The sequence below is a fragment of the Aquarana catesbeiana genome, linkage group LG06 (assembly GCF_042186555.1).
Source record: "Aquarana catesbeiana isolate 2022-GZ linkage group LG06, ASM4218655v1, whole genome shotgun sequence".
NCBI classification, from domain to species: domain Eukaryota; kingdom Metazoa; phylum Chordata; class Amphibia; order Anura; family Ranidae; genus Aquarana; species Aquarana catesbeiana.
In genome coordinates this window covers 92,126,485-92,138,157 of record NC_133329.1, presented here as the reverse complement: position 1 = coordinate 92,138,157, position 11,673 = coordinate 92,126,485, and the positions used below count along the sequence as shown (strand labels likewise).

Sequence of the window (11,673 nt, the reverse complement as noted above, 5' to 3'; positions counted from 1 at the left end):
AAATACATTTAAGTTAGTGTGTTCAATACTTTTTCCCTGTGTCATTACATTTTATTTCACATAACTTACTTTCTGAACTTATTTGTTTTGGTTTCTTTGTATGTATGGATTGCATGCGTTGTTAGCGACGTGGTAAAAATTTCATGTCAATAGCACCTTTTACCAATATATTTACCTGGAAAAATAAGGCCGTGTTCAATACTTATTTTACTCGCTGTATAGTGGAATTTACACAGCTCTGACTTTCTGAATGCCTGTCATGTTTCTAGTGTGACTAGGATAGTGTGTTGGGCAGTCAGGGACTGGCGCTGACACTGGCTGGGATGGTCACTAATTGACACACTGTGACATCACCAGTGACACTAACATTGATCAGTGATAATACTATCTCTGTACTAATGACACTGGGTGATCAGGAGGGCAATCAAAGGGTTAACTTTGTGCCTAACAAGTATATGTGTGTTGATTTTACTCAGACTGGCTGACTTTGCGTCCTAATCTCAGCTCTGAATTGTAAGTGAGATTAGGAAGCCGAACATCTGTGTTGCGGTTGGCCACAGCCATCAGCAGGTTCACAGCCAAAATCATTGGCGGCAAGCCTGCTGCCAAACGCATGCTGTATCCAACCACAGCATGAGAGGCAGGGGGTGCGCGCCTGTAAACCAGGTCGTTCTTCCATAATGTACAGGTACGTCACAGGGGGAACAAAGCCGCTGGCCAGCAGCGTATGTTAATCTGCTGGTTGGCAAGTGGTCAAAGTGGAATTGTGGCAAGGCTATAGACATTCAGATAATTGCATTATCTTAACAAGCTGTAAATTGACTTTAACCACTAGCTGCCCGCCCACTGTCCTATGACGGCGGGACGAGGCAGCTCTCGTTCTGGGCGGACGTCATATGACGTGACCGCCTTCCTGAGCCACTAGGGGGTGCTTGCTGCTTGCTGAAGAGGAAACTGTATCTGAGGATATGCAAAGCCAGCATCTCCCTGCTTCAGCTTTGGACCTTTGCTTCCTCCATTTCTCCTGCTTCTAGGTCATCGCCACACAAGTCATCTGACATGAAGAAGCAAAGCCCTGCCTCTTCCAAGGTGGTCAACTTCACACAGAAACTCAGTGCAGACCAAGTCATGCTAAGGAAAAGATCAGCTGCAAGGAGTCCACAGGTACTACTGATGATTAGTCCTTTCCCTCTCCTTGACAGTGTTCAGCTACTCCTTAAAGTGATAAGAACGTTTTTTTGTTTTGTTTAAAAATAACAAACAAGTTATACTTACCTGCCCTGTGTACTGATTTTGCACAGAGCAGCCCACATCCTCTTCTCGGGTCTCTCGCTGGTACTCCTGGCCCCTCCTCCTGCCGAGTGCCCCCACAGCACTCTGCTTGCTATGGGGGCACCCGAGCCACTGCTCTGTGTCCATTCAGACATGGAGCTGCAGCTTAACCCTGCCCCCTCTCCCCTCATTGGCTCACTGACTTTGACAGCAGCTGGTGCCTGCTGCTGTATCTCAGCCAATCAGGAGGGAGAGTCCCGGACAGCCAATGCTCTTGTGTAACATCCCTGGATCAAGATGGGGCTTAGGTAAGTATTGGGGGAGGGGCGCTGCTTAAATGTAAAAAAAAAAAAAAAAACCTCCTGCCTTTAGAACCACTTTAAAGAGTACCTCCACTTATAGTGAGAAACAAAAAAACATTCCCCTCTGGGTGATCTATGTACATTGCAAGGATTTTAACAAACTGTGGCAGATTCCTACCTTTTTGGTATTCTGAAGGAATAGCTGTGTGTCTCCAGAGTGACTCTATGGGAGTTATTTTATAATTCTCAATCAGCTTCTGCACTTGCAGGGGTCAAATTAGGAAAATTTTAGCATCTGCATCCCTTTAGATGTGATTTTCCATTGGGAGTAACCCACCAAAAATGACATTTTTGTTACAGGGGATGCCAAAAATCTGACTTGTATCTTAGTTTAGACTTCTGGGAAAATCAGTTAGCCAATCACACAAGCAGGAAATATTATTTTGAGGGTGCAGTCTGTGTACAGAACTCCTCCAGGTTGCCATATTGCATTTTACAGAAAATTACAGCGGCTGCACGTTGAAAAGGAAAGGTTCTTTTTAATAACATTCAATTACAATATGACTTAGTTGCATACTATATTATATATATATTTTTATTTACAATTCTTTTTCCCCCACAAAAGTAAGTTACCCTTTAAAGCAGACCCTCACTTAACCGCCAGCTGCAGACACTGTGCAGCACGTACACAGGGTAAGTTTAACCCCTGCGCTCCAGGTAGACACAGGTGCTACTGCCTGCAACCTGTCAAAGTTTACAGTTTACAAAGTTTACAGTCTAAAATATGTTGCAGCTGGGTGCTGTACCGAGTGGTACTCACGTTTTAGGGGCCTTTTGTGTTCAGGAAGGACCTGTGTTCTGGGTATAGGGCTCTAAATGCAAGTACCCCTTGGTGCACCATATAGACTTTGACAGGCTGCAGGCCCTTCCCAGGTGCACAAAAAATGCTGGGATTGGACCCACAGGGGGTAAATGCCCAGTGTGCATGTATGTCTTACCCATGCTATTAGCAGTGTTCAAACCTTCTAACCTCAAATGTAAATACAAAGCAGAAGTGCACAACTAACGTATATACTCGAGTATAGGTCGTTCCGAATATAAGCCGAGGCCCCTAATTTACCACAAAAAACTGGGAAAAACTTATTGACTGGAGTATAAGTCGAGGGTGAGAAATGCAGCAGCTACTGTAAGTGGAAAAGAGGGTCAACAATGCCCATCTGCAGCTGCAGGCCTCCCTGTGTAGCCTACCTGTGTCCTGTGCCTGTGCCTGTGTCCTGTGCAGCCTACCTGTGCATGTGTCCCTGTGTCCTGTGCATGTGTCCTGTGCAGCCTACCTGTGCATGTGTCCCTGTGTCCTGTGCATGCCTCCGTGTGCCGCTCTGCATCCACCAATCAGCGTGTCATAATAACATTCTGCAGCCATTCCACTGTTCAAAAGCTGCGCCTCCTCATCTGTGATAGGCAGAACACTCCATTTCCCAGCAGTCAGCGATCAGCCTATCACGGACATTCTCTCATCCTCATACCACGGATGAGGATGAGAGAATGTCCGTGATAGGCTGTACACTGACTGCTGGGAAATTGAGTGTTTGCCTATCACAGACGAGGAGGAGGCGCGGCTTTTGAACAGTGGAATGGCCGCCGAATATTATTATCACACGCTGATCATGTAGGCAGACAGCGAAGACTCGAGTATAAGTCGAGGGGGGCACTTTCAGCCTAATAAAAAAGGGCTGAAAATCGCGATTTATACTCGAGTATATACGGTAATTTTTTTTTTTTTAGCAGTGTTCTACAGAAAGCTGACCTATGACTGGCCAATACGTGTTCAGCTTAGTTTCTAAGGGTGGTCATACATTGTACAATTTTATTTTAGATTTACCAAAACCATGTAATATGAGGTCACTTTCAATTTGTATGCAACCAGGCAGGCCCTATATTTGAAGGTAAATTTAAAGGAAACTGAATATGAAAAATTGTGTAATGTATGGCCAGCTGTATGCCTGTTCCCTTCTTCCATTGCTCTTCCCATGTAGCTTGGTACCGAGTACCATTGTGCTGTACTTCGTGGCCAGGTATTTGTGATCTGCAGTACACACACTGAGTTGCAACACATCATAACCAAACACAGTAGGATTGGATAGACACAGACAGGAGAGGAAAAATGCACCAAGAGTTTATTCTTAGATATGAATCTGATTCATTTTACATTTTCTCTGCATTTAGCTCTTTGGAGAAATAAAAGATATAAAGAGGGGGGCTTGCAAGTCCCATGAGTATATAATTACAATGACTTAACCTGAAAAGCATAGTATGTTCAATATAGTGCATAACCTGGAAGGTACAGTCAGGGGGCGCTGTAGAGACATCTGCACCAGGGCATTGAAGCATCCTAGGATTGCTACGGCCCCAGACTGTATATTATTGCTGTCATACCACTGTGACAAGCAGCTGTGTCCTACTCTTCTAATCTAACCCCCGTTTTCACTGTAAACTGACTCCTTAAATCTACAACACGTTCTTTGCCGCGCTTCCTAGCCATCCTATAAACCTAAAATGACAAATAATAAAATTAGACCTCTTTGTTACAGCAGAACCACCCCACAGTCTAAGCTATGGTGGGGCGACTGGTTACTGGGGTGGCAGCACCCCCCCCCCTCCTTCCTGCATATATTATTTCTGCTGGAGCAATGCAGTGTGATCAAATAGGTCTCTTCAGCTGCATATCTGGACTCTAATATCAGAATCTAGTTACATTCAGAGTAGATGAAAGTTGGGGGGGGGGGGCAGAGGCGGTCGTTTGGAGTCTCACAGGATGCTGCACTTTCCTCTTTCTACCCAGGGGTTATTCTTCATCAGCTCCGGGTTCAGAAATGGGTCGTTGGGTACTCCTTCTTCAATCCACTTTAATAATCTGGGAATGAAAACATATATCTGGTCATTACATTGAAAGAATTATACCCTCAATGTGTCATCTACAAACTTTTAGGCCCCTTTCACACTTATACGACTTCAAAGTCGTGCGATTTGGGAGCAGTACTACTTTGTACGACTTTGTCACAACTTTGGCATTAACAAATGAAAACATACATGGTGTGAGGCTTGTGCTTACAAAGTCGTACTGAAATCGTGTCTATATTATTCAGGTACGATTTGCATGCTACTTGAGGGTTTAACATTGAGGTCTATGGAGTACAACTCGCATGGAAGTTGGACCAAAGTAGTGCAGGGACTACTTTGAAGACGGCACGACTTAAAGTCGTGCCAATATGAATGGTAGTCATTGGAAATCATGGAGAATGACTTGTCATACGATTTTGCAGTACAAAATCATGGGACAAGTTGTATAAGTGTGAAAGGGGCCTTAGGATCAATGGGGGGGAGGGGGTGTCAACTGTGCAGCTGTAGCAGAAACATGCAACTACTATAGATTATCACAGATCTATCTCAGGGGTGCTCAACCTTTTGGAAGAGCGAGGGCCACTTAACCACTTAAGCCTCCACGAGCCTCTTTCTGAGATTTGTTGTTTACAAGTTAAAAAGTTTTTGTTTGCTAGAAAATTACTTAGAACTCCCAAACATTATACATTTTTTTTCCTAACACCCTAGAGAATAAAATGGCAGTTGTTGCAATACTTTCTGTCACACCGTATTTGCGCTGCTGTCTTACAAGCGCACTTTTTTTGGAAAAAATGTTTTTTTTATATTGTGAAAGATAATGTTACGCCGAGTAAATTGATACCTAACATGTCACGCTTCAAAATTGCGCCCGTTCGTGGAATGGAGACAACCTTTTACCCTTAAAAATCTCCATAGGCGACGTTTAAAAAATTCTACAGGTTGCATGTTTTAAGTTATAGAGGAGGTCTAGGGCTAGAATTATTTCTCTTGCTCTACCGATCGTGGCGATACCTCCCATGTGTGGTTTGAACACCGTTTTCACGTATGCGTTCGCTTCTGCACGCAAGCTCGTCGGGACGGGGCGCATTTAAAAATTTTTTTTTTTTTCCTTATTTATTTTACCTTTTTTTTTTTTTTATTTTTACACTGTTTTTTAAAAAAAAAAAATGTGTCACTTTTATTCCTATTACAAGGAATGTAAACATCCCTTGTAATAGAAGAAAGCATGACAGGACCTCTTAAATATGAGATCTGGGGTCAAAAAGACCTCATATTTACACTAAAATGCAATAAAAAAAAAAATTATTTTGTCATTTAAAAAAATGAAAAAAAAAAAAAATGGCCCTTTAAGAGCTATGGGCAGAAGTGACGTTTTAACGTCGCTTCCGCCCAGCAATGATATGGAGACGGATGGGGGCCATCTTCCCCTCACTCGTCTCCATGTGAGGCCACAAGAAGGATCTGATCGCCGCTGCTGACAGCTTCGGTAAGCGGCGGAGGGCACCAGATCACGGCGGGAGAGGGCCCCCCCCGATAAAAGTGTTCTTGTGAATCTGCGGCAGAGACCACTTTTATCTTAAACCGGACCGCTCATTGAAGAAGAGGATACCTGGGTTATGACAGCTAGCTGCTGCCATAACAACAATATCTTCCTTCAAAGTACCGTCGTAAAACGATGGTGGGCAGTCCGGAAGTGGTTAAAGTGTTACTTAACCCAGGACCCTGCATTCACTATATCTGGTCTCCCACAGTACACAGAACATGGAAATGCAATTATTTTAGTAAATATAAACTGCTAAATATCTTTTCTCATCAGCAGTATTATAGCAGTTTTGTGACTTCTATCAGTGCCTGGTTAAAGCTTGTAGGAGGAGTTTTAATTCTACTCTGACTGTCCTATGAGGGTTCAGGACCCCTGACCCTCTGTCTGGACAGTGCTGATCACATATACCTTCCCAGGAAAAAAAAAAACTCTTTAGCAATACACACTAAACTAAGCATGTGCAGAGTGCCCCCAAAAGGGGAGGATCAGAGAAGACAGGTTTAAACAGTCTTTTTACACAATGCAGAGGATTAACCTCTTAGGTTCCACAGTGAGTATAACAAGCATTCTTTACTGCATATACAGACTGATTTTACTGTTGAGGGTTTAGTAACACGTTAAATGATCTGGTAACCGTTCATGGGCTACAATGAACTATGGGGTTTTACTGCCCCCCAAACTGCAAATGTAAATGAGCCCTTACTGTTCTAAGCCCCCTACCCTATTGGCTGCTTTCACACTGATGTGCTGCGGTTTATCCACAGTGCACCCTCTGCTTTCCTGTGAGTTAGCTGCACTGAGCCATAGACTTCTATGACATCTTGTTGGATGTGCTGCACTCTCAGAAATTGCACCAAACCTGCAGGATATAATAGAAGTCAACGGCTCGGTGCAGCTAATCTACAAATGCACTGCTCTGCTGTTGTGAATCAGTGTTGAAGCAGCCTACTAACCCTTTTTTTTTAAAAATGCTAAATTTGCCCATTGCAAAACTAAGTGATGTTTAACCACTTTCCGACCGTGCTATAGCCGAAAGACCATTACAGTGTGGGCTTCCAGTGCCGGGAAGACGTCAATAGATGTCCTTCCGTAATCGTGCTGCTCTCACACACCCTGCGGTAAGCGGGCAGCACGGTCTGTGATCGTCAAGTTCTTCGTACTCAGCTGATCACAGAACAGGGTAAAGGGCCAAGTGGCCCTTTACCATGTGATCAGAAGGAAAAGAAGAAACACCTGCACACCGGCAATTTTGATCCAACGTCGATTTATTTGAACAAACTGGTGTACTCATGACTGCCAACCAAGACAAGGACAATGGAGAGGTGACACGTTTAAAAGATTTTTGAAGAAGCACTATTGCAGTGTGAAACGCGTCACCTCTCCGTTGTCCTTGTCTTGGTTGACAGTCATGAGTACCAGTTTGTTCAAATAAATCTGCGCTGGATCAATATTGGCGGTATGCAGCGGTTTCTTCTTTACCTATTACCTTCGGTGGCGAGTCGTGGTTTGCACTCAGCATATCCGGATCTATTTCATTGGGATCACCTGGAGCGGCGTTAACTTCTTGGATTTTCTCTACCATGTGATCAGCTGTCAGCCAATGACAGCTGGTCATGGAAGTAAACAGTAGCCAGTTATTAGCTCTTTTTCTCCTCGTGCTGTCAGGAAAAAGGAAGAAAGCCGGTAACCAGCTTCTGTTACAAGGACATCGGTGCCACACAGTGCTGCCAATTAGTGGCTCGTCATCTGTGTCACCTATCAGTGCAGCCTCATCAGCGCACATCAGTGAAGGAGAAAAATTACCTGTTTACAAAATTTTATTACAAACTTTTGAAAAATGTTTTGTTTTTCAAAATTTTCAGGCTTTTTTTTAGCAAAAAATAAAAAACTCCTGTGGTGATTAAATACCACCAAAAGAAAGCTCTATTTGTGTGAAAAAAAATGATAAAAATGTGGTTTGGGTACAGTGTTGCATGATTGCGCAATTGTCATTCAAAGTGCGACAGCGCTGAAAGCTGGCCTGGGCACACGGGGGGTATAAGTGCCCAGTAAGCAAGTGGTTAACCACTTCAGCCCCGAAAGATTTGGCTGCTGAATGACCAGGCCATTTTTTGTGATTCGGCACTGTGTCGCTTTAACTGACAATTGCACGGTCGTGCGACGCTGCACCAGAACAAAATTGACGTCCTCTTTTTCCCACAAACAGAGCTTTCTTTTGGTGGTATTTGATCGCCTCTGCGTTTTTAATTTTTTTCACTATAAAGAAAAAAAGAGGGAGAATTTTGAAAAAAAACACAATATTTTGTACTTTTTGCTATAATAAATATCCCTTTTTTTTTTTTTTTTTTTTTTTAAAGCAAATTTTTCTAGTTTAGGCCGATATGTATTCTTCTACATATTTTTTGGTAAAAAAAATTCCAATAAGCCTATATTGTTTGGTTTGCGCAAAAGTTATAGCGTCTACAAAATAGGGGATAGATTTATAGCATTTTTTTTTTTTTTTATTACTAGAAATGGCGGCGATCTGTGATTTTTATCGGGACTGCGACATTATGGCGGACAATTTTGACACATTTTTGGGACCATTGGCATTTATACAGCGATCAATGCTATAAAAATGCACTGATTACTGTAAAAATTTCACTGGCAAGGAAGGGGTTAACTGTGTTCCCTGCTACATGTTTCTAACTGAAGAGGGAGGGGACTGACTAAAGGAAGTGACGGATCGTGGTTCCCAGCTATTAGGAACACACGATCTGTCACTACTCGCAGAACAGAACATGGATTTGTGTGTTAAAACACACACACTTCCGTGTTCTGCCTCTCGTGCCCGCGATCGATCGTGGCCGGCGGTCATTGTGACCGGCGGCCACGAGCATTGACACCCCCGTAGTGCAGCAGGCGCGCCCCTGCTATCCCGATCCCACAAGCCGACATATAGCTACGATGGCTTGCAGGATCGTGCCGACCTACCGCAGTAAAATGATGGCGGCTGGTCGGCAAGTGGTTAATATATAACCCTTCTCTCTTGCAGCTGCTGCTGGTATCACTCTCCAGGCTGCTAGAAGGGATCAGAGGCAGATTGCACTTGGTATCATTCCGCCTAGGACTAGGACTGTCTTGTGCAGCTCCCGTTTCCTCCTTGGATGCCTGCTTCCTCCACTTCAGGTTCTACTCACTGTGATGCTCTGGGATGGTGGGTCGACAACCCGCGATCTGGGAAAGCCTACCCGCCATCCCATAGCATGAGGCCGCGGGCCATGGTTTGAGCACCCCTCTAACCAGCTGAAGTCAGAAAGGGGACCAGGATGGATCATTTGGTCCCCTACCATACTCACTCAGGTATAGACTTGGAAGACATCTCTCGTTTGAAAGCCAGCTGATACTTTAGACTCTCCACCTCCTTCTTCATCTGCGGCGCGTCCATCTCATCCATGGTGACCAATAGAAAGGGGTAAAGCCAGCAGGGAATATACTAGAAGAGAAGAACGCATGCTATTATAAAAACTGACAAAAATTGAACACTACTGTCCTCTGGCATCATCATTTTTTTTTTTTAAATAATACAGATTTATAAATGCTATAAAAATAGATATGTTTTAATTTTAATTTCCTTAATTACTTTTCCATTTCAGTCTGCAGCCAGATGTGACTGACAAAACAAATTAAGATTTCGGCAATGCTATGTCTTCTTAGCTCACCGAAAACACCCCCAAAAATCTCATTCACTGCTCACCTGATGGGCTGGCTGGTTTTACAAGCTGTTCTGGAGTTCCAATCATGAAACTGAACATATCAAGCATCAAGACGCCCCCCACTAAGCACTTCTATTTCTTTCAGTCTGAGGAGGTTACTACAATGGTGTCTGTTAGTATCCACATAATAGAAGCAGGTAAGAATTTGCAAAGTTTCCTCATTTCCTTGGCCACTGCAAGATGAGTTTTCCCTCTTCATATTATACATTTTAGCATGTTTGGCTATGCAAGTTAACAAACGGGTTGAGTGTATCGGGCCAAATTGTAGATGCTAACACAAGTATTGCAAAACAGTGTTTGTAAGGAAATTGCTTTTCTTGCAAGAATTCTTATTGCAATACTCATGTTACCTAACGCCTCACATCTTCCTTTCAGAGGAATTACACAGATAGTGCGTGTACTGCTGGAACACCATATACTGCATGTAGCTGAGGCTCCATACAGTTAGTATAGCGCACCCAGCAAGTGAGCCTATTAATGCAGTAAATAGTTCATTTGGGCCAGCTTGGTCCAAACAAACTATTTAAAGTGACAATAAACATGGAGTTAGGCTTTAACCTAAAACATGGGCAATGATTAAAAGATGAAAAAAAAAAAAATCGTCAGACTTAGTTATTAAATCAGCTGATGAAAGTGTTTTTTTTTTTTTTTTAAACTAAGCATTTAAACCCCCTTTCACACAAAAGGTCTGATCGGGTCTGCCTGTCTGTTTTTCAGATGGACCTGATCAGACCCTCCATTCTCCTTTATGGCTTGTCAGATGTAAACAGCTTGTTAGTTTATACCCTGCTACCTCCGATTGGATCTGGCAAAAACAAACAGAAAAAAATTTGCCCCCTCCTCTTGGCCAGCTTGGATCGGAGGGCAGTTGAGCAGAGCAGTCTGTGTGTGTGTGCTGCACAAGCGGAGTGAACACGGACCTGTCATCCACTCGCTCAGCTCCGCAGGGGATCAGCAGACAGATCCCTGGTGAGCAAAACCGGATCCAGGCCATGTAAAAGGGGCTTTAGTGTAAAATATAGATATAGATAGAGATCTCTCTCTCTCTCTCTATATATATATATATATATATATATATATATATATATATATATATATATATATAAAATATATATATATAAAATATATATAAAATATATATATATAAAATATATATATATATATATCTCCTCAACTTAAGCTTGCAAATGTGAACCACGATAGTCAGGCAGCTGCCATTTTCAAAAGAAGAGTTCCGCAATGGCAGCCTGAATATTTTTATTTTTTTTTTGTATTTTCCTTCCTTCCTTTCTGGAGGACTCCCTAAATAATAACACTAATATATGCCTGATATGTATGATAATTCTTAGACAAGTGCAGAACCCCCCCAGCACTATGTGAAATTAGAACATTTCCCAGTGGACTCAACTGACACTTCAAACATCTGTAGCAGCTTAACATTACAAGATAGGTGATGTATCCTAGTTACAAAGCGGATTTTGTCACTATACTGACTTAAAACAACCCTGTTGCTGTATTAACAAGTCAGGTTTTTTTTTGTTTTTTAATTGGTTTTTGCACCCCTATTTAGAAACTTCTTGCCTATTGGATAGGAGTCAGAAATAACAGGAAGCGAGGAGAAATCTTGAATGCGGACACAGACTGCAATAAAAACACAACTTCTATTAGAGGGAGAAAGGCTTAGAACCTCCGGTCAGGATTTTATTATGCCTGGGTCCTCATTGGGAGATTTCACTTTCTATCCAGGTGTCAGAACAGGAAAACAAAGGGAATTTTTCACAGTGGGAATACAGGGCATTTAAAACGTCTTGTATTCAAAGCTTAAAAAAAAAAAAAAAAAAAAAGCCTATCTCTAGCCCAGGTTGGGCTGGGGATAGACTTTAAAGGTACATTTATAATA

At 42.6% G+C, this 11,673-nt stretch overlaps 1 protein-coding gene across 4 annotated transcripts in view; it reads right to left on the bottom strand.

The window, feature by feature from the left end:
• Window positions 1-3,314: 3,314 nt before the first annotated feature.
• GNG13 (G protein subunit gamma 13) overlaps window positions 3,315-11,673 on the bottom strand; it is a 52,091-nt gene continuing 43,732 nt past the window's right edge. For 2 of the 4 annotated variants that reach the window (XM_073636431.1, XM_073636428.1), the window contains 2 exons: window positions 9,357-9,493; window positions 3,315-4,488 (listed from right to left, as the gene is read on the bottom strand). In XM_073636431.1, the coding sequence (XP_073492532.1) occupies window positions 4,383-4,488; window positions 9,357-9,454 (204 nt within the window). In that variant the 5' untranslated portion in view covers window positions 9,455-9,493 and the 3' untranslated portion in view covers window positions 3,315-4,382. Of the gene's footprint in view, window positions 4,489-9,356; window positions 9,494-9,754; window positions 10,024-11,673 lie in introns of those variants that run through there. The other 2 variants (XM_073636429.1, XM_073636427.1) reach the window with 2 other exon arrangements.